General features: G+C 39.0%; 6 protein-coding genes across 6 annotated transcripts; 3 read left to right on the plus strand and 3 right to left on the minus strand.

Moving 5' to 3' along the window:
* The first annotated feature begins 885 nt into the window (after nt 1-885).
* On the plus strand, nt 886-3,651 carry LOC117617224 (glycerol-3-phosphate dehydrogenase [NAD(+)] 2, chloroplastic). Its single transcript, XM_034346516.1, has 9 exons — nt 886-1,291; nt 1,402-1,538; nt 1,642-1,747; nt 1,919-2,120; nt 2,221-2,308; nt 2,512-2,659; nt 2,839-2,988; nt 3,077-3,226; nt 3,364-3,651. Exons 1-9 carry the CDS (start codon nt 959-961, stop codon nt 3,376-3,378), a joined length of 1,329 nt encoding a protein of 442 aa, XP_034202407.1. The 5' UTR covers nt 886-958; the 3' UTR covers nt 3,379-3,651.
* A 385-nt stretch (nt 3,652-4,036) lies between these two features.
* On the minus strand, nt 4,037-6,155 carry LOC117617223 (putative F-box protein At3g16210). The gene has a single exon (XM_034346515.1). It carries the CDS (start codon nt 5,662-5,664, stop codon nt 4,252-4,254), a length of 1,413 nt encoding a protein of 470 aa, XP_034202406.1. The 5' UTR covers nt 5,665-6,155; the 3' UTR covers nt 4,037-4,251.
* Nucleotides 6,156-6,241: 86 nt separating this feature from the next.
* On the minus strand, nt 6,242-10,101 carry LOC117617222 (transmembrane protein 87A-like). Its single transcript, XM_034346514.1, has 5 exons — nt 9,744-10,101; nt 8,307-9,240; nt 7,640-7,735; nt 7,310-7,446; nt 6,242-6,756 (listed from the first exon to the last, which is right to left on the minus strand). Exons 1-5 carry the CDS (start codon nt 9,989-9,991, stop codon nt 6,567-6,569), a joined length of 1,605 nt encoding a protein of 534 aa, XP_034202405.1. The 5' UTR covers nt 9,992-10,101; the 3' UTR covers nt 6,242-6,566.
* A 3,017-nt stretch (nt 10,102-13,118) lies between these two features.
* On the plus strand, nt 13,119-15,193 carry LOC117618406 (WRKY transcription factor 55). The gene is made up of 3 exons (XM_034347979.1): nt 13,119-13,646; nt 14,034-14,165; nt 14,692-15,193. Exons 1-3 carry the CDS (start codon nt 13,159-13,161, stop codon nt 15,191-15,193), a joined length of 1,122 nt encoding a protein of 373 aa, XP_034203870.1. The 5' UTR covers nt 13,119-13,158.
* Nucleotides 15,194-15,577: 384 nt separating this feature from the next.
* Nucleotides 15,578-17,898, minus strand: LOC117617078 (WRKY DNA-binding transcription factor 70). Its single transcript, XM_034346328.1, has 3 exons — nt 17,370-17,898; nt 16,948-17,049; nt 15,578-16,246 (listed from the first exon to the last, which is right to left on the minus strand). The coding sequence occupies exons 1-3, from the start codon at nt 17,717-17,719 to the stop codon at nt 15,721-15,723; spliced, it is 978 nt and encodes a 325-aa protein (XP_034202219.1). The 5' UTR covers nt 17,720-17,898; the 3' UTR covers nt 15,578-15,720.
* Nucleotides 17,899-19,878: 1,980 nt separating this feature from the next.
* Nucleotides 19,879-22,672, plus strand: LOC117619144 (rhodanese-like domain-containing protein 7). The gene is made up of 5 exons (XM_034349014.1): nt 19,879-20,272; nt 20,692-20,943; nt 21,058-21,156; nt 21,688-21,981; nt 22,107-22,672. Exons 1-5 carry the CDS (start codon nt 19,910-19,912, stop codon nt 22,470-22,472), a joined length of 1,374 nt encoding a protein of 457 aa, XP_034204905.1. The 5' UTR covers nt 19,879-19,909; the 3' UTR covers nt 22,473-22,672.
* Nucleotides 22,673-23,019: the final 347 nt, after the last annotated feature.

Here is a 23,019-nt window from a genome sequence, read left to right on the forward strand (position 1 = left end):
AGGAAGGGCTTTTTGTGCTTCTTGTTTGCGCGTTGTGTGTTGCTTGCGTGTTTGGCTCTCCATCTTTTGCTATTAATTATAGAAAATTAGTGCTGTTCTTTTCTTTGCATTTCTTTCCAATGAAATTGGGATGCTACAGCTGAGCGCTGAGTCAAATTTTTCTGTGTGATACAATATTATTTATTATAGTACAATGAACTGTGAGATATGCCAGGCCAAGCCAAGCATGTGCTCTGTCAAACTTTTGAATTGAACATTCCATTGGATTAAGTGACTGAAGTCTATAAAAAGAAGAGAAATTTCTATTGTTAGATATAATTAAGTACCAAAACTTGTAATGTATGGAGATAAATTTCTATTGTTAGATAGAATTGATATTGACGTTGACACATCACTTGACTGTCTTTTTAAGTGTTTATCTCTATATAACCACAACAATCGACCGACTTAAAGATTAAGTTGAAATTTGAACAACATGCATGTATAGAAAAAAGTTTTTAAGATGCATTTTTTTTCTTTTTATCATGTAACAAGAGAACTGTTATTAGCACTCTAAAATTATTAACATTCACTGATTTTTTTTAATTTAACAAAATTAGTTGATTTCCTTGAGTTAAGCATATGTATTGCAATGCAATAGAATGTAATAGTGGACTTAAATTTTGAACACTAAAATCTATATGAAATTGACAAAGTCGAAAGTTAGTTAAAGTGCAATTCCCATAATAGTTTTAGATTTATAAATCATTTGATGAAATATTAATATAAGGGTACAGTTGATATTTTATCTACCAACTTGGCAACTAGAGTCCTAAAAAATATACAGTCTATCCACCATATAATATAAGAAATAAAAAAATAAAAAAATAAAAAAAGACAGCGGATAGAAAAGTTCCAAAAACTGTTTTGAACTAGAAGCGAGGGACCAAACGCTCATTCTCAGTCTCACCGGGAAACAATGGCGGCGCTGTTAGAGCCACCGCCACCATTTCCGCTTCTTCCTCCCAATTCAAACTCAACCCGTCCCATTCCGTACAATCTCAAACTTGGAAGGCCAGCGAACTCTTCGACCAAGCCCGCGCTTCTTCTCAGTCTCCACTCTCCAACCACCACTACCACCACTCCTTGTTGCGCTGCCACTCCCGAATCACCCGACCCGGTTCCGGGGACTGCTTTGGTGCGGACCCGGGACCGCCGCAGAGCTGTCCGGTTAGCCTGGGAGAAGCTGGTCCGGTGGTCCAGGTCCTGGCGCTCCAAGGCCAAGACCGATGTCCTTGAACGCACTAACAAGGTCTGCCTACCCTTTTCCCCAATTTTGCGTTTGGCTTTCGTAGAATTACAAAATCTTTCATTTTTCACTTCAAATTAAGCTTCTTTAGTATTGGGTTTTTGACTTTTTAGGTAGTGGTGCTTGGAGGTGGGTCTTTTGCTACGGCAATGGCTGCCCATGTTGCAAATAGAAAAGCCCAAATGGAAGTTAACATGCTGGTGCGTGATGTTCAAGTTTGTCAGTCTATTAACAGCAACCATTGTAATCGGTAAGGCCATATCTGCATCCATCCAGCATTCACTTTTATGCATAACAGTCTTTCGGAGGCCATCTTTTCTTCTGATATGTAATTGGTTTTTCGTTCTTCACAGTAAGTACTTCCCAGAACACAAGCTACCAGACAATGTAATTGCCACAACTGATGCCAAAACTGCTTTGCTTGGTGCTGACTATTGTCTTCATGCAGTCCCTGTGCAGGTTTGTCAGTCCCATTCCTCTGTTTTCATATGAATCCCAGTGCATGCTATATTTGGATTAAGCCTTTTCCTATTAATGAGTCTTTGAGAGATTGGTATACTGTTTAATTCTATATTTGGAATATACTTTAGTCTGGGGCACGTACCTGAATCTTTGTCTGTGACATTGCAGTTCAGCTCATCCTTTCTTGAAGGAATTGCAGAACATGTTTATCCAGGCTTGCCCTTCATATCAGTTAGCAAGGGCTTAGAGCTCAATACGTTGAGGACCATGTCTCAACTCATCCCCCAAGCATTGAACAATCCTCGGCAACCTTTCATTGCACTATCAGGGCCCTCTTTTGCTCTGGAGCTGATGAATAAATTACCAACAGGTGTGTGGAATAAGAAATAACATTGTTCCATTGATGCGTTCAACTGATTCATGTTTCATAGGTACTAATCATGATTTGCTCTTACCTTTTGTTTTTCTAGCAATGGTTGTAGCGTCAAAAGACAAAAAGTTGGCAAATGCAGCTCAGCAGCTACTAGCTTGTAACTATCTAAGAATCAGCACCTCGAGGTTGTGGATCTTCACTTCAGTAAACAGCTAGATTAAGTGCAATTAAGTTTTTTTCTATGTATATAATTTGGTTTTGGAATGCCTAGTCAGCTTGCATATCTAAGTCTTCCAATCTCAAATAGCATGGATCCTACGTGTAATGAGAATAAATGTTTATAGATTTAAGTGGACGGACCCAGCTCATAACCTCTGATAAATTCCAGCGATGTCATAGGGGTAGAAGTTGCAGGTGCTCTCAAGAATGTGCTTGCTATAGCTGCAGGGATTGTGGATGGGATGAATCTTGGTAATAATTGTAAGACAGCTCTTGTTGCACAAGGATGCTCAGAGATAAGGTGGCTGGCTACCAAGGTACGTTATTTTGATAATTGGTGTTTTATGTCCCTGGTTGTTGCCTTGGTTTCTACCTTTTTTCTATTTGTCTACTTGTTTTGTAAATTGTAAATCCCATAGTGTTGTGTTAACTTATTATTATATATGCTTTACCTGCGGTTCTCTCATTGTTTTTCCCTCCAATTTATTTCCTGAAGATGGGTGCGAAGCCGACAACAATTACTGGTCTATCAGGAATTGGAGACATCATGCTTACATGTTTTGTGAACCTTTCCAGAAACAGAACAGTTGGGGTTCGTCTTGGATCAGGGGAGCAACTTGATGATATACTAAGTTCCATGAATCAGGTGCTTAAGCTTAATAATGTTTTGATGTAGCTGTTAAAAGTTGAAATTGTGCTCACTGATGTGGCAACCGGCTGTCTGTGTTTTCTAGGTGGCAGAGGGTGTATCAACAGCTGGAGCTGTGATTGCACTGGCGCAGAAATATAATGTAAAGATGCCAGTTTTGACTGCAGTAGCTCGAATTATCGACAACGAACTGACCCCGAAGAAAGCTGTTCTTGAACTGATGAGCCTCCCTCAGGTCCTTCTCTACTCCCTCCCCATTGCATAAGACAAGAAGAAGAAAAAGAGTTGCAACCCTGCTTTAGTTTGTTGTTCAATTTTGAGTTTCTTCCGATACATGTTTGTTATTCATTAGATTTTAAATTTAAATTGTAGGTTGAAGAAGTCTGAACCACCTATGGACTACTTCCAGAAAAGAGGGTTTTTGCAAATTTAGGCATAGAGCGTTCAGCATAGAGTTCAGAGTTCAGCATACAAATGTTTCTGCAGATTTTTAGATACAGCAGAGTTCAACAAAAAGTGAGATTCATTCTCTTTGTGCTCACATCCCCACCAAAATTTGAGCAGGAGAGCAATTTTGTGAATTACTGATTATACTTCTCCAGAATTTTTCAAATTGAGCAATTTAAAAGAAAGGGTTTGAATCTTGTTGATCTGATCTAATACTTGTGTCTGAATTACTTCTTGCCCTGAGTAGATAGAAATCATGAGCATCTGTTTTTCTTTTTTTTCCAACTGAAGCTGAAGGTATGCATTTTCTTTTGTATGGAATTCGAGATTACCAACAACAAATAAGATGTTAAATCCAGAGTTGAGTTTGCTGCATCCGCAGCAGTTTTAGCTTCTCTTTCACACGAGCTCTGGATGCAACAAGTTGGTCTCTGCATTTAACAACTCTCAAAAAACATGGCTCGGAAACATTCTGGCCATTATCGAAGTAACATGATTCTTGACGTTGACCATGAACCTGTTGTTTTAGATTAGACGCATAAAATTTCTGTCCACCATTTTGCCCATATGAAGATGGCCATGGATGCAACAAAGCATATTAAAAAAGTTGACTTGACCATATAATTCCTTGAGTCAATAACCCTGTGGGTCATTGTGTTTCTTATAAAAGAAAAGATAGACACTCTCTCCAGGGGATGGATAACAGAAAAAACAAAACAAAGACTTGAAATAGTACAATACAACCAGCAACAAGCAGAGGCAACATAAAACTCTGAGTTAAGAAGTTCTCGTCTGCAAAGTAGCAAAGTCTTCTCAATTATCATCATTGATGTTCCTGTGGCCAACGCTACAAACCAGTAAGTTGTGCACTTCCCTCTTCAAACCAACAAGCAGTTGCCTAAGGCTGTTGCTGCTTGTGCTGTCCCCAACTGCTGTTTGGTCTTCGTCTTGCTCTCCCTCTGCCACACCAACATCAGAACCCAACGCCACCGCCGACTCAGTCGGATTCCCACCCCCACCTGGCGAAACTAGGCTTTCGCAGTACACGGTCTCCTGCAACCAATGCTGTGCACCTCGGATGTCAACATGTTCGAATGTGTTATCTCTTGTATCAAAGGTAACAAACCTCTCCCCTCTAACACTCATCAGCACAGCTCCCTTCTCAGTATAGCACAAGGGCATGTATCGAAAAGAGTCGAGAAAAGGGTCTCGTCCCGGGATCCTAGGAAACCTCGAAGTGGTGATGATCTTTGTCCAATTCTTGTCATCTTTGGTTGCCCAAACATGAACATCACTCAACCTCCTAGTGTGCACCACACAAAGCCAGTCTTTCAAAGCCCCAATCCATGATATGCTCTTACAACTCTCATCAGGTGGAGGCAGCACCACCTTAAACTTCTCCTCAGCCAAATCAAAACGCAGAATCACGCATCTCGAAGCATCATGATCCTCAGCCAGCCAATACAGCCCACCATTCACCTCAGTTGCCTGAAAAATGTGTTCGATGAAAAAAGGTGGCGTGTCCTCATCTGGGATCTTCCTCCAACAATTGGTTTTGAGCTCCAAGACCTCAACTTGAGGCTGGTATCCAGGACATTTCAGCCGGCAATAGTTGGATGGGACTCTGACAACCTTATAATCATCGATGGAGGCGTCAAAACCCAAACCAAGCACCTCCCGCGTACTTCGGAAATTACAAGGAGAAGGGAGCTTCCTGTACTCTTGGATTGATGGGTTGTAAATAACAGCCATGCCTCCAAACCCATCATTGATAACCAAGCAGAGCAACCCATCAGAGTGACCCTTTACATAATAAGGCAAGTTTCGAACCAGAGCAAAGTCCAGCTCCACTGTCTCAACAACATTGTTGTTCTCAGAGACCATGGACAAAAGGGTATCACAATAACGCGACAAGATGATGCGGGTGCTTGTTCCGAGGTCGGATTGAAACTGGGATCTGTTTAGTTTCAGATGGGTTCTTACGAAATTTGGGCTCGTGATCAAAGAGCACCACGGTTTACAAACGCACCGGAATCGGACCAGAGATTTTGCAGGCAGTCTCTTGAGTATGTCGGCGACGATGTCTTCAGGAAGCTCCATTTGGTTTGGGTTAGGGTTTGGTGGTGGTGGTGGTGGCGGTGGTTCGGGTTTGATGTTTATTTCTTCTTCTTCTCTGCGGTGGTTTGGTGAGGTAGGCATCTTAGCATCTGTGTGTTTTTTACGCATCTCTAAATCGCTATCTAAAGTTTGCAGCTCTGATGGTCAGGTTCTTCGCGTGGCGTTGTGTAAAGCAGCCCATCTGTCTCTGAAATTTCACAGGAGCATGTGATGTGTGTGAAGGATAATAAGTGGGCTTCGTTTCTTTGTGCCGAAAGCCTCACCGTGTTTGAAGAGCCAGCCAGCCGTACACTTGTTGCCTTCCAATCCAATCCAATCAAAACAGTAGACTTTGGTGAACTCTTCTTCTTCTTCTTCAAACCCTTTGTTTTGATTTTTCTCACTCTGTGTTTAAGTTAATCTGGGATTTGATGGTTGGTTGGTTGGTTGGTTGGTTAGAGGTTGAATCCTTTTCAGCATACATCATAACACAGTAGCTAGCTAGTGCTTTATTGCTCACAATTTCTTGGTGATGGTGGTTTCTTTCGCTACCACTTGTAATTTGTTTGTTTGTTTTTTTTTAATCACCTTTTTTGTTATCCTTGGAATAAACCAAGGGCCTATGGCAATCTGCCAAGCAACAAAAGTTAAAAAGAAAAAAGAAAAAAGAAAAAGGAAAATACGAGTGCCTTACAAGTTACAACAATTACCAAAGAAAATGACCCTAAAATTAAAAATTAAAAACAATTGCCGAAGGAAATACTCAGATCACTTTAGCCTACTTAACCAGCAGTTCACGTGAGTACCTAACTTTTGTCTAATTTCTTCCCCAAATTTACTAGCTTTCTCTAATGCAACCCCACCACTTCCCTCCTCTTCTCTTTTTCACCCTTTTTTCTTTCTCTTTTAGACCTTTCTTTCTACAAGGGAAACAAGAGGTATGACAGTATAGTAAAGACATATTCCTGCCTATGAATATTTGGTATCCAGAGAAACTCAAAAAGAACACAGGAAGAAAAGAGGGTCATTGATTATTCTCTCTTGTCCTCCTCTAGATCTTCCCCAAGCCCAAACACGTGATGCTCTGCTGCACTTGATGCCTTCCTTTCCTTTCTTTCTAGCTTGGTTGCCAAGTCACTGCCGGCCACCTTAATTCCGCTTCCGGTTAGCGAGATACCCTCCTCGTCAAAGTCATCCCCAGTCTCTTCCGAGTATGCATATCTGGACAACAAGCCCACATTAGTTAAAATTCAAAGTCTCCTCAGCTGGTCTATTAAACATTCCTTAAGAAAGCTACAGTTACCCTATCCTATAGGAGAGAAGACAACAATTGACAATCATTTGGGATATGTTTGTGCACATAGAGTTGAAACTTGGGACAGAATCAAAATCTTTAACGAAATTGAATGATATGTTGTCTTGTCCATTATATTAAGCAACTCAGGAAACATACGAAAACACAGTTCAGACATGCAACGCCAATAGAAACTAACTTCACTTAATCATCAGTGTATTATATACTCATCAAGGTTTGGTTTATAAGATTTTGTATGCTGGGCAGCTCCTGTGCTCGTCTGCAGAACGTCACATAAAGTTCATTTCATTTAAAAGTTCTTTTCTTCTCTCTTGGAAAGCATTTTAATGCATGTTTCAATTCATTCAATTCGCATAATGTTTTGAAGTTATACAAGTGGCCATAAAAGCAAAAGCCAACTGAAGCAAACTCAGAAATTTGTAGCATGCAATTAAAAGGAGGTAAGGATTCAGAGGATACCCAGTTGGATTATGAGATGGAGCCCAAAGAACACATATCACCACCAACAGCAAATACGCAAGCAGAGTCCAGAAAGCTGGGATGACCCAGGCTCTTCGCCACAGTTCACTCAACGGGTCGGTCGCATTGAAATACAACTGAACAGACAGATCAGAAGTTCAATTCTTAATTGCACAAATCATACTATCATACACAAAAGAAAACGAAGCGAAAAAGGTATTTTGATGAAATGACAGTCGGGCAGGAATTATTTGTGAGTTATCGATCACTATAAAATGACAGTTGGAAGAAATATAAGACCACGGGAACAGAAAATAAAACAAAACTGACCTCATAACCAATCCAAGCAACAGAGAGCAGCACTGATACTGCAAGGGAATTAGTAAACCTCCGGTACAGCTCAAGTTTGGCCATGCTTCTACGAATCTGTGCGCACATTAGACAAAGAGACATATGCACTTAGTTTCCTCTGGCTGAATACGAAGTGTTGCATTCTAAAGGCAAGCTAATGAATCATTCCATGTATGTAACAGGCACAAAAAAAAATTGTTCCACAATAAACATCTCAAATATATAGATGGTACCCTGTTCCTAAGAACTGAATACCTTCTAAGATCTTCGGAGGCAGTAATGCAGAAAAAGAGAGAATGGATTCAATTGTGCCCCTTACATTGAAAAAATGTTGGCTAGGTTTCTAGAATGCGCACACACATCCAAGATAGGAAATGTACCTATTAGTTAGTGACTGTCTGTGCGGATGAAGGTCAAGCCACAATGTAAATTCATGTACTGATAAGGTTTTCTTAATTTTAAATACTTATATTTTACCCAAAGAGTTTCACATACTGTGTCTGATGTCTATATATCACCTGCATAACTCTTAAACTTTGGTAATGAGCACAACAACTTATTCCCTTCCCTTCAACAATTGTAAACTACTGGAGAGACACATAGCCTTGTCAATGTAGGAAAGGATGAACATGAAAAATAAGGTTACCTGAAGCTTCTCCAAAGTTTTAGATAACGACGAAAAAATCCAAAGAATAAAACAGGCATCTAAGAGAGCAACCGGTAACACCAGAAAAAGCCTTGCTTTTCCAGAAAAGTCGTTGATATTCCCCAAATGTTCAACAAGCTCAAGTGCTTCTGATGCTACAAAATATGTCACGCCAAGAAGAAGTACTTTCAAGGTTATACCACCGAGAGTTGGCCGCACAACACCATAGCCCATTGAAACCACCAGAAGAAGAAGCCGGGAGACAGTTTTTTTAACAGCACTGAAGGTTACTGCCCATATGGTGATTCCCATTGGTCTGGTTCCAGTGGAATTGAAATTTGCATATTCAAAATACCAAAGGGCCATTTCACACATTCCAAGACCAATTACAGCACTGATGTGGTAGTGCAATTGTATTATATCTTTCCAATACTGTAAAAAGCGAAGAAACCAGAAAAGACCCAGGACAAGGTAAGCTAAAGACATTAGGCCAAAAAACGTCATCAGTGGGGACATTTTTCCAGGTAAATAACCATCAGGGTTCCTCCAAACCGTTCTTCCACTGATTAATGTGCCCACAAGTTCTGGATCACAGAACATAAAATACAGATAATACATTCCAGGGCTGTTGATCTCAATAGTTTGGATATCCATGTTAGCCTCTTCATTTTTCCCCTCAAAGAAGGTCTGCATCCTTTTTGGCCCATCAGGGTTGTCTGGGTTTTGTTGGATGATAACCTCTCCAACCTTGCAGGAACCATCCTTGGATAGCTCTGGGGTGCAGCATATTGCCTCAGAGTTCAAATAAGAACCTCCAATCTTCTCCCGGTCCCTAACTTCGAGTACAATAGCCTCAACCAACCCAGTCCTCTGCTGCATCTCATTCTTCTTTTCAGCAGATTCCTTGGTTCTTCGAAAGATGATCGATTCAAACCTGAATTTACATATGGCAAGGAAGAATAACCATTCGACTCTTTGGTTCATACACAGAAACTTACAAAAGACCTCATTTGATAATACATGTTTAATCAATGAATTTCCCATAGAGCAGCCATCAGTGACATTCTCTCATTGTCTTCTTGTAAAAGCCCAACAGAAAAAGGAAAACAAAAAGGGGTACCCCAAAACACAGCCATTAGGGTTTAATTCATTCTTTTTTTGTCCTAGATTTCAATTTCATGGTATCAGCCCTCATTGAAAGAAATCAATCAAGCACTGAATGAGAGGCATTGCACATTCAATCCATAAACCCAAGCTTTGAAGAGATAAAAACTCAAAATAATTCACTTTTTGCCTAATCAAAACAATTACCAATAACAGAATGACGAGAACCCATCATTCATTCCCCTAAAAGTAAAACAAACAGATCAAGAACATCCATGGCTCATTGGCTCATAAACAGAAACTAAAAACAGGGAAATGGCAGCTTTGATTTACCTGATGAAAGACTTGCCAATGAGGGGCTTATCTTCAGAAGCAGACTTGCCATTATCAGAGTCAAGTTTGGAAGCATAGAGACCTTCACTTCCTCCATGGAAGAAGAAGGAATTGGAACGACGAATAAAAGAATCGTCTTGGTATTCATGGATCGAAGCAGCAGCTAAAATAATCAAGTGCATAAGCATCAAAATTATTATATACCCTTTTGAACACAGATCAAACCTGACGCTTTCTCTGTGACCCATCTTTGTCTTTGTCTCTGTATCACTTTCTCTGACAACGTTTAATCAAACGGAATGATGAGAATCATAGGATTTTAGCAGTCTCCAAGATTTGGCTCACCTGTAAAAACAGACACTGTGTTACCATTTAAGTTTTACCCTCCAAACTTACTAATTTTAGAAAGAAAAAAAAACGTTTTTGCATGCTATGGAATATATATATATTTTAGAAAGAAAAAAAACCCTCTCCCGACGCAAATTCGTCGGGAAATGTCTAGCCGGCGCTGGATTAGCCGAGTATAGCCGTGCGGCTATACCAGTTTTAAAAAACCTGGTATACCCCGTCGGCTATACTATTTATATATAAAAATATATATAAAAAGGACCGCCCATCGCCTATGCGCCACGTGTCAAACTAGTAACGCCGAGCGGTTATACTATTTATCAGAAAAACAAAAGAGGACCCCGCCTAGAGATTAGGCGGCCACGTGTCAAAATAAGTCTAGCCGTGCGACTTTATTATTTTTTTAAAACCGAGTATAGCCCGGCTATACTATTTATATATAAAGGGAGCTGCCCATCGCCTAGGCGCCACGTGTCAAATAAACTAAAGCAGAGCGGCTATACTATTTTTAAATAAAAATTAGGAAAAACCTCGAGTATAGCCGTGCGGCTATACTATTTTCTTTAAAAAATTAAAAAAATAGTATAGTCGAGTAGCTCAACTATTTATTACAAAAAACAAAAGAGGACCAGCCTAGAGATTAGGCGCCCACGTGTCAAAATAAGTCAAGCCGAACGGCTATACTATTTTTTGAAACATTAATAAAACCGAGTACAGCCGCCCGGCTATAATATTTTTGAAAAATAAATTTAAGGAGACCGGGTATAGCCGACCGGCTATACTATATATATAAAACCCAAGATGTATATATATAACTCATCTTGCATTTTCGGTGATATTATAACTCATCAAAATGAAAATTACAAACATTTCTTGCCTCTTGTTTTTATTTTATTTTTATTGGGTAACCAAATTCTTAACTTTGGAGAAAATCTCACTGGGAGTCTGAGAGGAGAAGAAATCAAAATCTGACTTGAATATCTCTCTACATCAATGTGTGCATTGTCTTCTTCTGATTAATAAAATTTCCCCTTTGGGTTTCAATTTCAAACCAAAAACAAAAGATCACATTGTTGATTATTACTAATTCTGGTCATCTAATTTTCGATTGATATATATATATATATATATAGTTTGTGGGCCCTCTTTGTTCAATATCTAGTTTTCATGGCTTATTGCCACCTGCAATTGATAAAGACTGGTAGTTGCAATGGCATGCCCCTGTTCATGCTTGCTAGGGACATATGCGATATTCTACTTAGCACCCAAAGAAGACAACCTTTGAATGAGTTTTGCAGCAACAGGACTTTTCCTTTTTTTGGTCGAATGCAGCAACAGGACTTGCTACTTGAAGGTTTTTAGGGTTTGGTTATGGGTAGATGTTTGATAAAGAGTGGTAATTGCATGGTGGTGGTCCGGTTTGATCAAACCAAAATTGGGTGAGGGTGAAGTTGAGAAGAAAATGAGATTGCTTAAAGATTCCTACTCTTTTATGTTATAATATGCAAGGGGACTTGTGTTGAAGCCTTTTTTTTTTTTTTTTTTGTTCTTAACAATCTTGGGTGTGTTCAATCACTACTTAAACATATGAGGATTATTTGGAAAGCAAAATCCTAGCCCCTTTTCTCCCAAAAAACACTCTTAGAGCCTTTTCCACTTTGAGGGGGGAAGAAGCCATTGTTCTTCCCCGCTCTTCCCTCTTCTCTTCCTCTCTTCCTCCTTTCACCTCTTCCTCCATTTTCAGAGACAGAGTTTTCCCTATTTGTCTTAGTTTTGTTATGATTTTCATCCAACCATTATTGGCGGCTGCGGCTCAGCGTCGGATCTTCACTTGCATTTCGGCGTCGGATCTCCACCACCATCTTTTTTGCAATTTCTTTATGTTTGGAATAAGTTGCAGAGACTCTTTGGGTTCTCTGTGTAGTTTTCACCTCTCCTTTTGTAAGAGTTTTTCATCTCTGTTTTGTGAGAGCTTTTCATCTCTCCTTGGTGAGAGTTTTATTTGTATTGTTATGGCTTGTTTTTTTCAAGCTTTATCTTTTTTTTATTATTCTAAGTTTGCAATCTTAGTTGGGATGCCTATGCCAGAGTTTCTTCGATCTTGCCTAATCGTTGGTGGAAACATACCTGATTTTCTTAATTTTGATATTAGACCGCTTTATTATTGTAATGGCCTTTTTGTGGCTAGTTTGTATTGGCCCTTTGTGGCTAGTGGTTTTTTTGGCTGAATTATGAATGCAATCATAGAATTTCTCAACCCAAAAAAAAAAAAATAAATCTTGGGTGTGTTCGAGGTACATTTTTAGGTTTAAACTATATGTAAAGTTTTTCTTTATGTCGTAAAATATTTGCGTGTCACGGTTTGATTGTTATGTAATATTATTAATTTATGTGTCATTATATGAATGAGCGACATATAATTGATATGTCATAAACCTAATGATATAAAATTTATAGATGTACACTTGTTATAACATAAATGAATCGATAACACCATTTAACGATGCAACCGTTACAGAAAAATTCGATCTCTCCATCTTACATTTTTTCATGGAAACGACGGAAGGGACCCATGGAATCTTGACTGCGCTGATTGAGCTATGAGACTGTCCAGTTTCCATTAAAGTAAATAATGGACGACCATATTGGTCAGGAGGTACCTTCAACGTCGGGGCAGGGGTTTCAAACACAAATGACCACAGCAACTAGTTGAGTAACCTTTTCCTTCAATTAATTTCCTCAATACTCTAGCAATAATAAGTTGATAACTTCAAACCTCAGAAAAAATCTCAAAAAGGGTCCAACAAAATTGGTTTCAATGAAGCAAGGTCTTCTCCTAGACTAAAAGGAAGAGAAACAGAATGGTTTGAAATCCCAAATAGAGACCATCTGACCAAGACCAAGTCATAGATGCATACTTTCCCAAATATTTTTGTACCGTGTAAAAGAAATACAAATACCATTGAATCATTTCCTCAGCCCTTCTTTCTTTTTGATGGTGCACCAACACAGAAGCCTCACAAAAGCTTATATTCAGCTCCCTTTTAAATTTCCTCACCACCATTACATGTTCAAATCAAAGACAAGCCAAAAAGAACCAAAACAGCAGCTAGAAGCCATGGATGAAACCACAATTTCTTTGATCCTTCATGCTTGTAAGTTAGCCAGAGACCTTGAATCAAACCTACCCAACTTGGCCAACCAGCCCAACTTGCTCTCAAACTCCTTGGATGAGATCACAAGGAATTTTGTTACAGCCAGAGAGAGAGTGTGTGGTCAAGATCCAAGTACTTCTTCATCTCTGCACAACATGCTTACTCTTGCGCACCAGCAGCAGATTCGTACAAGTCAAGTACAAGAATGGCTGAGGTCTAGTTATGGACAACAAGCAATGGACATTATCCAAACCCAACTTGTAGCTGATCAGAAGGAAGTTAAGATTGGCGGCTGCATCGATGACGGTGATGCAGAGGTTAAGGGCCTTCAGGCAATGGATATAGTATCAGCTTCTGACACGAACATTGCTTCATCATCCTCACAAAGACCAAGAAGAAGGTAACTGTGTAGCCTTAGATTATGTAAATTTTCTATTTGATATTAGTTCGCACATGCAATTAAAAACAATGTCTTGAATTATTGGTTTTGTCATTTGAAACAACTTTAGTAAGTTGCGAAGAAGAATTAAGGAAAATGTGCAGAAAGCAGAAGAGCATTACCAAGCTGTTTCTTAGAAAAAGACCCCTATATAAAAGCATATATACCATTTCTGTCTTTTACTGTGTGAACCAAATAAATTTTTCTAACTGTTTTGGAAGCATGCAAATATTTGATGTTTTATAGGCACAAGAAAAACTTTGTCGTAATTGGTAAGCAAGTTCATATATTGTCTTTGTGGACAGTTGGGCTAACAGCTTTGTGTTCATTTAAAATTTAATTAAATAGGAAGGATGAGGGATTAATCAGCAAAATAACAGTTCCAGCACCTCGGATTGGAAATACTGAAATCCCACCAGAGGATGGCTTCACTTGGAGAAAATATGGTCAGAAGGAGATCATGGGCTCCAGGTTCCCAAGGTAATTTATTTTTTTTCTTTTCATATTGACACAAGGAACTTCACCCAAAATTTTGTATTCGATTTCCCCTCCATCGATATTGTTTGTTTAGATTGAAGGTTACAGCTTATTTGACACATTCAATTCAAAGATATACCAGCTTATATATATGCCAGCTTGAGTGAGTGATTATCAGAGATTTGAGCTCTTTGATTCAAGTTGGTATAATTAATTAGTGTCATTTTTTTTTTAATGTTAGCTAGCTTTTACCTTTGTTTATGATTAACGGAATGAAATATTCATGGGGTTGACCAAAATTGACTTGGTCAGCATTCAAATAGTTTTGACTGGAACTTGGTAAATGGTCTTGAATTCCACTGATCAATCAGCTCCTTAGTAAATGCGCAGACCTGTCCAGAGTGGAGCATTGACTTGAGAATGTTCCATTCAACTAGCCATATATATATATATATTCTCTAAATTTGAATGTTGGGTCATAATTAACTACCATGAATTAATTAAATAATTAACCACACATCTCTTTCAGGGGTTACTATAGGTGCACCCACCAAAAGCTCTACAATTGCCCAGCCAAGAAGCAAGTCCAGAGGCTTAACAATGATCCCTTAACATTTGAAGTAATGTACAGAGGTGAACATACTTGTCACATGTCAGCCACTGCACCTTCAATTCCACCACCATCAGCAGAACATCATAATGCTACACAAGGGAGTCTGGCCCAAACCCTAGCAACTACCACAACCACTGACCCTCCTACAGCATCTCTATGGCTGTCCATGGACTTTAACCCAATTAGAGGAGGCAGCGGCAGCAGCAGTAGGATGATAGGCGGCGACCGTGGCGGTGGTGGTGATGGTGCAGGCACATCCACCACCACGCGCTACGGTAAAGAAGTTGACTTTCCTGTAGTGGATTTGGCTGACGCAATGTTCAATTCAGGCAGCAGCAGCAGCAATAGTATGGATTTTATTTTCCATTCAGCTGAAAACAAATGGGAGTCAGAGGACAAGAAAAACGGAGGCCAGTAGCAGGATATGCTACTACTTTCGGCCGGCAGCTGGCCAAATTTTCCTTGTAACGTTCTTTAGTCAATGGGACCATAGGAGCTGATTAGTCAACCAATTCATCAGAGTCAGTCAACCTAAACTTCTAGGAAAGTTCATTAATTAAAGTTTCACAGGTGTTTGTAACAAGGTGTTCAAATTCACCACGTAATGCGTTCATGTGTTTACCGGCAACTTTATGTGGATTTAAATTTGTATCTCATAGTTAGTCATAGTGTAGCAGGTATATGGAGGAAATCAATCTGTTGATCTATTCTTTACTTGAGAACTTCTCAATTAGACATTTACAAACTTTTGATTTTGTATCCTGTGGCCATTCATGTTATGTGTAATGTGGAGAAACATAAGTTTCCTAACTCAAAACTGATTATAAACATCATTATTGAATGATACTGGGAATTGACAAATGATGTGAGAACGTGTCTTAAGTGACATCAATCTAGCAAATTACAAGAAAAGGCTAGCTTAGCTTAGCATCAACAACACTATTATTACAAGGAGTTCTTAGGAAATTCAACTTCATCAAAATTAAAATCACCATCGAAATCGATAGACTTGACCACGAAATCCATGTCCAAGTACATGTTTGAAACCACATCCTCGTTATCAGACCCCATCTTGGTAGACACACACATTGCTGCAGGGTCACACAAAGCAAAATCATCCTTGAAATCAGACCACAGATGATTAGTCTCCAATGAGGAAAGGTTGTCTGTTAGGTCACTTGGTGTTGGTGTTGGTGTCCCTTCCTTGTATTCTTCTTGTTTTACAATGGGAATTGCTGATGAGCCAAAGAAATCATGGTTTTGCTTGTTTGGGGTCCCAGATTCTGAGCTCACAGTCTGAGATTCCCAATGATCAGAGGAGCCTATGAACATCTGTGGAGGGACCATGCTTTTGCATGTGTGCTGGCCAATGTATGTGGTTTGGTACAGGCGAGGGTTGTCTTGGACTTGCTGGACTTGTTTGGTTGCTCTGCAGTTCTGATCATACTTGCGTGTGCATCGGAAGTAAGCTCTGTCAACCAAAGCCAATGAGATAAATATGTTAGGCTTTTTGTGGTAATTACCAAGAGAAAAAGAACAAAGAAAAAATCCCAACCCAGAATCAATAAGCATAAATAGAATTCAGTTTTTGTTTTTTGTTACGTATGGAATTTTGTGAAGTTCTTTATTGATAAAAGTCTATGCATGTTTGGTTCCCTTGTTTCTTTAATGGCTTTCAAAAGCACTGCTGCAATAATTGCTGGGCCCTGCTATTTTAACTTTATGTGGCTTAAAGTATTTGGAAAATAGAAGATAAACTTTATGTGTCTGTCATCCCATCAGACGTGAAATGTGAACCCAACTTTTTTTCTTTGGACTGAAATGGGAACCCAACTTTGGTTGTTACAATTCCTTCCTTTCGTTTGCAGTTTCGGATTCCCCCTTATTCTTTTATACCAGCGATAATATACTCTAACTTAATCTAATCCGTAGATTTAGACAAGTCCCTCGACGGGACGGGACGGAACGGAACGGAGACGGAACTAGGATGGAGACGGAGCCAGAAATGAGAATGATATTGTCACACTCGGTCTAAGCTGTTACAATCTTTGTCTATTGGAAAGGGAATTTGAACTTGGTGTAAGGGTAACTTATATTTTTAACAGTGACATGATGCATAGGCCAAAAGGGAATTTATTCATTTTTTAGAGTAAAAAAAAGGGAAAACCTAACCTTGGATATGGAGCATTGAGGATTTCCTTTTGGCCATATTTTCTCCAAGCCCGGCCATCTTCAATTGCAGGAGAGACTGTTGTCCATGATTGGGAAGTCTTTCTGCAACCAAGAAGATGAAACAGCCATGTCAAACCACAGAAGCAAAAACAGTGAAACACCTAATTAACTGTGTTAAGAAAATTGAGATTTGCTATAAAAGAAAGTCTCAAAGATAAAGGCTCAACAAATATGCTGGAAAACTAGGCATAAATATCCAACTCCTTGTCATATCACATATCTTCCTTAACCCAAAAGGCAAGAGATTTGCAAATCTTTTAGTAAAATGACAATATAACCCAAAAAACAAAACCACAAGAAGAAGAAGAAAACAGAAACTGGCAAACAATTATTCAGATATGAGAGATCATTCAAATCAGTACCTTCTCTTGTAGCAACCTCTCCGATCCTTGGAACCCTGGACCTTCCTACTCTCGCCGGAATCTCCGGAGCTCCGGTCGTCACAATGCGAATGGGAAGGCTCCGGTTTGATCTGATAAACCTCACCAAAAGCACCAGACTGGTGATCTTCATGGCCATCACCTGGGTTCTTCTTCTCAGCAGCCAAAACAGAGAGACTCTCTGTAAAACTTGTCATGATCTTCACCACAAGCTCCTCAGCTGAGGCCGACCCATGATCTCCAAGGGGCTTGTGAAGCAGCATCTGAAGCTCAGTCGCCGTCTTCTTCCCTTCAACTAGCTCCTTGATCAGTCTCTTATGGTTGCTTCCCATTTGGTTTTTTAATTAGGCTGCTCTGTTTTTTTTTTTTTTTTTTTGGGTGCTGGTGTCTGTGTTTTTGTGTGAAAAATGAAAATCTAAACTGGGTGTGTCTGGATGGGATGAGAGAAGGAGGGGATATGGCTTATATGATATGAGAATAGGAAAGAGGGAAGCAATTCAATGGAAGATGAAAGGAAGGAGCTGAAAGCCATATAATTTAAAAGTAAAAGAGAAAATTCCGCTGAAATGCTTACATTGGTTGAGCTGACGTCATGGTAGTGATGTAAAGCTGACAGCATTTGAGCTTTCATTTTCAAGCCACCTGGCAGGTTGTGCTTGCTACTATTTTACTATCTTTCAAAAATATTGTTTGGTACAATAAAGTGTGATATATTATTCAATGTATATCCACTGATCAGATTCTGGCTAGCTATACTTTTCTTATAATAAGTCATCTTAATCTTTAATATGATTTTTTGTTCACTAATCAACTTTCATAACCCTAATCATAGCATTTGAAAATTTCTAACCATAATTTTTAAAGCTAAAGAGCCAAGCCTATGCTTTTTTAATTACATAGTACGCAGTCAATTGGATCTAGCCTATTGGAAAAGAGTATTGACTTGTAGGAGGTCTCAAATTCGAATTCTCACGGCATCATAGTTTTGTGTGTGTGTGTGTGTGTGAGAGAGAGATCGGCCCTTGTGGTTTAGATCATCACTTGTACTAAAAAAAGAAGTACAAAGTATGCTAACGAGATCTAGCCCAATGAAAAATGGCCTTAACGTGCAGACTAGTGGTCTCAAGTTCGAACCCTTATGACACCTTAGCAGTGTATGTGAGAAAAACTCTCTTCTCTTATAGTTTAGACTATTCCTTATGTTAAAAATATGTATAATTAATATGTGAAGATAATTTTGAAATTACATATATTGGAAAGAGAAAAGAAAAAAAAAAAAAAAAAAAAAAAAAAAAAAGAGGAAAAAAAAACATACAATCTAGAAGCATTAACTACAACAAGTTGCATTGGAATTTATGTAGTATCACGTGCAAGTTGGAACTCATCCTAAACATTGTTTTCTAAGGTCTTATTAGTTGGGATCTTTTGATTGGGCAAGGTGTTGGACTTTTTCATCTGAATATTAAAGCAAATTAAATTTACACAATACATATAGTTGCCATGGAACCTTAGTTTCTAACATGGATGTGCCAAATTTCCCTATAGAAATAATGCAACCAAACCGTATTCCTAGGGTCATCGCTTTCAACGTGTAGCCCTTTACCCTTTTGAAAAGTATATTATTATCCAACTCCCACCACACCAGCCCTTCATCCCTAGGTCTAATTTAATTACAAACTAACTTACTTTTGCAAATATATATAGAAAGCATTTTAGGAGTGTTAGAGTTCTCAAAAGGGTAAGTACTATAAAATAACTTAACTTAGAATCTTAAGAGTCGTAATCTACAAATAGATAAAGAGATTGTCTACCATGATTCAGTGTTGTAGTCCTTAATTTGAAGGAATTTGTTTTTATCCTTGAGAAAAAAAAGTCATTTATGAAAAATTCAAGGTGTTGATGTGACACATTTTAACTATCGATATTTTTGTCTTCAAAATTGTTATTAAATTTCAAAAACGAGTCTTATTTTCACATTGATTGATAGTAACACTAAATGTAATTTTCTTTAATGATATGAGCTATTTGAGTCATTCAAGAAATATGTACACGTCATGTTAATTATTATGAGGGAAAAAATTAGCAAAGAGAATTTGCACACATTATTACTAGCGTCTTCATTTTGCTGATCATACGCGACGCAAGTTTGATTAAGCGTAATACCAAGTTTTTACATACGCAACGCAACCAGAGAGAGTATATTTAACCAGTTATGTGGCTCTGCAGACGCGATTTGGATCGTTGGATGTAGGAGCGAATCAGGGCAGGATCGACGTTACCTATTTTCCAGATTCGCGAATTGACCTCAATCTATTTTATCCTTTCCCGCTACAAATATACGACGCCATGATTGGATAAAGCCACGCAGCTAACGCAATATCCACAGGCCACGTGGTCCCGCTAATATTATTCACGGACATAATTGTAAATTCAGCTATCGAGTCCAAATACAGAAGCCTCCAGCAATATACTCTACGCTAAGGTTCAGACCCACAAAAAATAAAAATAAAAATAAAAACTCTATGCTAAGGTGTACAGCACCTCCATCACTCTCACTGAGGATGCTATCGTCACCTTCACTGCGCTCCATAACCCCTAACCCTAGATTGCACCCCACCTCGTCAATTTCCGAACCGTCTAATCGCCATCCTCAACTGTTCTTTAACCCCGTCAGGATTTCACTCTGTGATTCTCACGGCGTCCCTCAAAGCATGACGCTCTCAACGTGCTTCTCTGGCCAAACCAGTCCCGTCCCCATTTCGAGCTCACCAGAATCGAATAACTCGGATTCTCAAATTCTCGTGGTGGTCTCCTTCTACAAGTTTGCTGATTTTCCTGACCATGCTCGTTTGCGGCAACCCTTGAAGCTGCTCTGCGAGGAACTGGTACACCTTCTTAATCTAAATTTCTTTATTTCTTTACTTGTTTAGTTTGTTATTGGTTGAATTCCATGAATTTTTAAATTTATGTGGTGTGCTTTTCTTTAGTGGAAGTAATTTTAAGTCTGTAGGCGTTGTTGGGTTAGTTTGAGTGAGCTTAGCAAATTTCGAACTTAATTTGTTTTAGCTAATTAGCATATGTTAAAGTCCGGTTTGTGACATTCTGTTATCAATTATTCTTGGAAATCTTAATTTGGCGCTTAGCAATTCTCAAAAGCCTGCATCATAATTGCATTTTCATTTTTTCATGGCTTAGAATATCCAGGACCTTTCATCCCCATGTCTTATTATTCGATTCTGTTTACTCTTTCTTCCAGAGCTTATGTACTGTATAGTCCGTACCTCACCAAGCTGATCATGTCCAGCGTGTTTCAGGTGGTATCATACTTGCACCAGAAGGCATCAACGGCAGCATATGTGGGACCCGAGAATCAGTGGAGAAAGTTCTTGCGTTCATTCAAAGCAATGACTGCCTCAAGGGACTACGAAGAGTGGAATCACCTGTGAGCCCCGAGGAGGAAGCAATCCATCATGGACACACTAGCAGTTCTCCTCTGGCAGCAGGGGAAGATGCACCCTTCAGATGGGATCATGTGAGGGTCAAGTTGAAGAAGGAGGTATGGGTTATTGAATATTACAAACTTTTTTTTGAACTTGTGGGATACATTTTGTTGTTCTCATTTGTGAGGTGGTTCTAACTATTCATTTTCTTCTCGCACATGTTTAAGCAGATTGTTAGTCTTGGAATGCCGGCTGTATCGCCAATTGAGAAGGTTGGAAAGTATGTGAGTCCAAGGGATTGGAATGCATTGATTAGTGATCCAGATACAGTGAGTACTTTCTTCATTATATTGGTTTCTTCGTATGCAGGTGAGCTGTAATCAAATTTCTTTGATATGCAGAATGTATAATGGTCTTATTGCTTTTGAGTTCAGTATTTTGAGTATAGTCTGTATAGACTTAGCAGTGTATTGTCCAGCTTTACCAAGTACATTGGAAAAGTTGACCTTGATGACGTGGTTTTGATTCTAACAAAATCATGATTTTTAACACCTGGACATTAAACCCCAAGAATTTACAGTATCTTTATAAAGTTTTGATAAATGCTGGAATATCATCATAGTTTGTAAAAAAAATTAGCATCAATATCAAACTGTAACACTTCAAATGTACAAATTTTTACATGGCAGAATTGTCTACATTTTCACATGTAGTGTTTGTTTTATTATTATATTCACTTCGCATGAATGAATTGCCGCTGATGAAATTATCATGTAGTATGTTCTATGTAGACACAAATGAATGCACTGAGATATGGGTTGACCTGCACCGTCTCAATTCTGACACACGCACTTATCCAGGTAGTTATTGATGTGCGCAATAATTATGAAACTAGAATAGGGAAGTTCAAGGGAGCAGTTGATCCTCGTACTAGAGCATTCCGGGAGTTCCCCTCTTGGGTAGAGGATGAGTTTCAACCTTCTGAACCTGAGAACGGGCATTCAGAAGTGGAAGTCTATGGTGCAAATGGAAGCACCGAAAACCAGCTAGAGATCTCAAAACCAAAAACACCTCAGCGAGTTGCCATGTACTGTACTGGGGGCATTAGATGCGAGAAAGCTTCAAGTTTTCTCCTTAGCAAAGGTTTCGAAGAGGTGAATTTTGTGCTACAAATTTTGGTCTCAATCTAGAGTGTTAAGATTATTTCTTGGCACGAACTGGTTTGTGAAGGTTAAAAACTGTGTTGCTGATTATTTGATTTTATATCCATCTTTCTCAGGTTTATCATCTAGAAGGTGGAATTCTGAAGTATCTTGAGGAAGTTCCAGAGACAGAGAGCCTGTGGGAGGGAGAGTGTTTTGTCTTTGACAAGAGGGTATCAGTTGAGCATGGGTTAGCACAGGGAACTCACAAGTTATGCTATGGTTGTAAGCAACCAGTCAGTGATGCTGATATGGAGTCTCCTCAGTGGGAATATGGAGTTTCTTGTCCGTACTGTTACTCGTCAAAATCTGATGAAGAGAAGGAGAGGGCAAGAGCTCGACAAAGACAATTTGAGACATGGGGGGTAATCGGCGGCCCAGACAAGGGGCGTAAACTGGATAGTGTCAAGCAGAGCAGTACTCAATTCCCAAATTCAATTTAAATAGGGACTTAGGACAAAAAGAATGTTTTGAAAATATGAGTTCTAGTTCTATATCTTCTTGACTGTTTTTGACTAGGGATACAATTTATGGAAATGTTGAATGATATAAGTCCGGTCTTGAGAACACTTTGTGTTTTGTTTCGGCTCAGGCTTAGCCTGCATTTGAAGTGTTGCAATGCACTTCTCCACATTTAGCTCTCTGTTTTTTAGTTTGCTTAACGCCTTCAAACAGAATTTTACAAGGTCAAATTAATTCCTAAAAATTGGGAAAAAAAAGAACAAAAAGAAAATAAATAATTTTACCTGATAAAGGAAATTAATGTTATACGTTTATACTATTTACCAGGCTAGGGATTAGCAGGGTCCCACGAAATGAGAATAATCCAACGGCCGATAATCAACGATCAGAATAGTCGACGGCAGCAGATGAATGACTGTTACAGCGAACGCAGAATTTATTATTTACACACGAAACCCACCATTGATTTGACAGATTGTGGGAACTGAGGAACAAAGATTCGAGCATTAATTGGGTGATTTTAGGGTT

This window comes from Prunus dulcis, chromosome 2 (genome assembly GCF_902201215.1).
Source record: "Prunus dulcis chromosome 2, ALMONDv2, whole genome shotgun sequence".
Classification (NCBI taxonomy): Eukaryota; Viridiplantae; Streptophyta; class Magnoliopsida; order Rosales; family Rosaceae; genus Prunus; species Prunus dulcis.

What these genes read in the sequence shown, in the direction of transcription:
- LOC117617224 (XM_034346516.1), top strand. Translation starts at nt 959, where the DNA reads ATGGCGGCGCTGTTAGAGCCACCGCCACCATTTCCGCTTCTTCCTCCC. An exon ending in TCCTTGAACGCACTAACAAG is followed by an intron (nt 1,292 to 1,401) that starts GTCTGCCTACCC and finishes TTGACTTTTTAG; the next exon opens with GTAGTGGTGCTTGGAGGTGG. An exon ending in TTCATGCAGTCCCTGTGCAG is followed by an intron (nt 1,748 to 1,918) that starts GTTTGTCAGTCC and finishes GTGACATTGCAG; the next exon opens with TTCAGCTCATCCTTTCTTGA.
- LOC117617223 (XM_034346515.1), bottom strand. Translation starts at nt 5,664, where the DNA reads ATGCGTAAAAAACACACAGATGCTAAGATGCCTACCTCACCAAACCAC.
- LOC117617222 (XM_034346514.1), bottom strand. Translation starts at nt 9,991, where the DNA reads ATGGGTCACAGAGAAAGCGTCAGGTTTGATCTGTGTTCAAAAGGGTAT. An exon ending in AAACTTTGGAGAAGCTTCAG is followed by an intron (nt 7,736 to 8,306) that starts GTAACCTTATTT and finishes ATGTGCGCACAG; the next exon opens with ATTCGTAGAAGCATGGCCAA. An exon ending in CCATCTCATAATCCAACTGG is followed by an intron (nt 6,757 to 7,309) that starts GTATCCTCTGAA and finishes CTTGTTGTCCAG; the next exon opens with ATATGCATACTCGGAAGAGA.
- LOC117618406 (XM_034347979.1), top strand. Translation starts at nt 13,159, where the DNA reads ATGTTCAAATCAAAGACAAGCCAAAAAGAACCAAAACAGCAGCTAGAA. An exon ending in TCACAAAGACCAAGAAGAAG is followed by an intron (nt 13,647 to 14,033) that starts GTAACTGTGTAG and finishes TTAATTAAATAG; the next exon opens with GAAGGATGAGGGATTAATCA. An exon ending in ATGGGCTCCAGGTTCCCAAG is followed by an intron (nt 14,166 to 14,691) that starts GTAATTTATTTT and finishes CATCTCTTTCAG; the next exon opens with GGGTTACTATAGGTGCACCC.
- LOC117617078 (XM_034346328.1), bottom strand. Translation starts at nt 17,719, where the DNA reads ATGGGAAGCAACCATAAGAGACTGATCAAGGAGCTAGTTGAAGGGAAG. An exon ending in AGAGGTTGCTACAAGAGAAG is followed by an intron (nt 17,050 to 17,369) that starts GTACTGATTTGA and finishes TCTTGGTTGCAG; the next exon opens with AAAGACTTCCCAATCATGGA. An exon ending in CTCAATGCTCCATATCCAAG is followed by an intron (nt 16,247 to 16,947) that starts GTTAGGTTTTCC and finishes TTTGGTTGACAG; the next exon opens with AGCTTACTTCCGATGCACAC.
- LOC117619144 (XM_034349014.1), top strand. Translation starts at nt 19,910, where the DNA reads ATGCTAAGGTGTACAGCACCTCCATCACTCTCACTGAGGATGCTATCG. An exon ending in TGATTAGTGATCCAGATACA is followed by an intron (nt 21,157 to 21,687) that starts GTGAGTACTTTC and finishes GCACTTATCCAG; the next exon opens with GTAGTTATTGATGTGCGCAA. An exon ending in TTAGCAAAGGTTTCGAAGAG is followed by an intron (nt 21,982 to 22,106) that starts GTGAATTTTGTG and finishes CATCTTTCTCAG; the next exon opens with GTTTATCATCTAGAAGGTGG.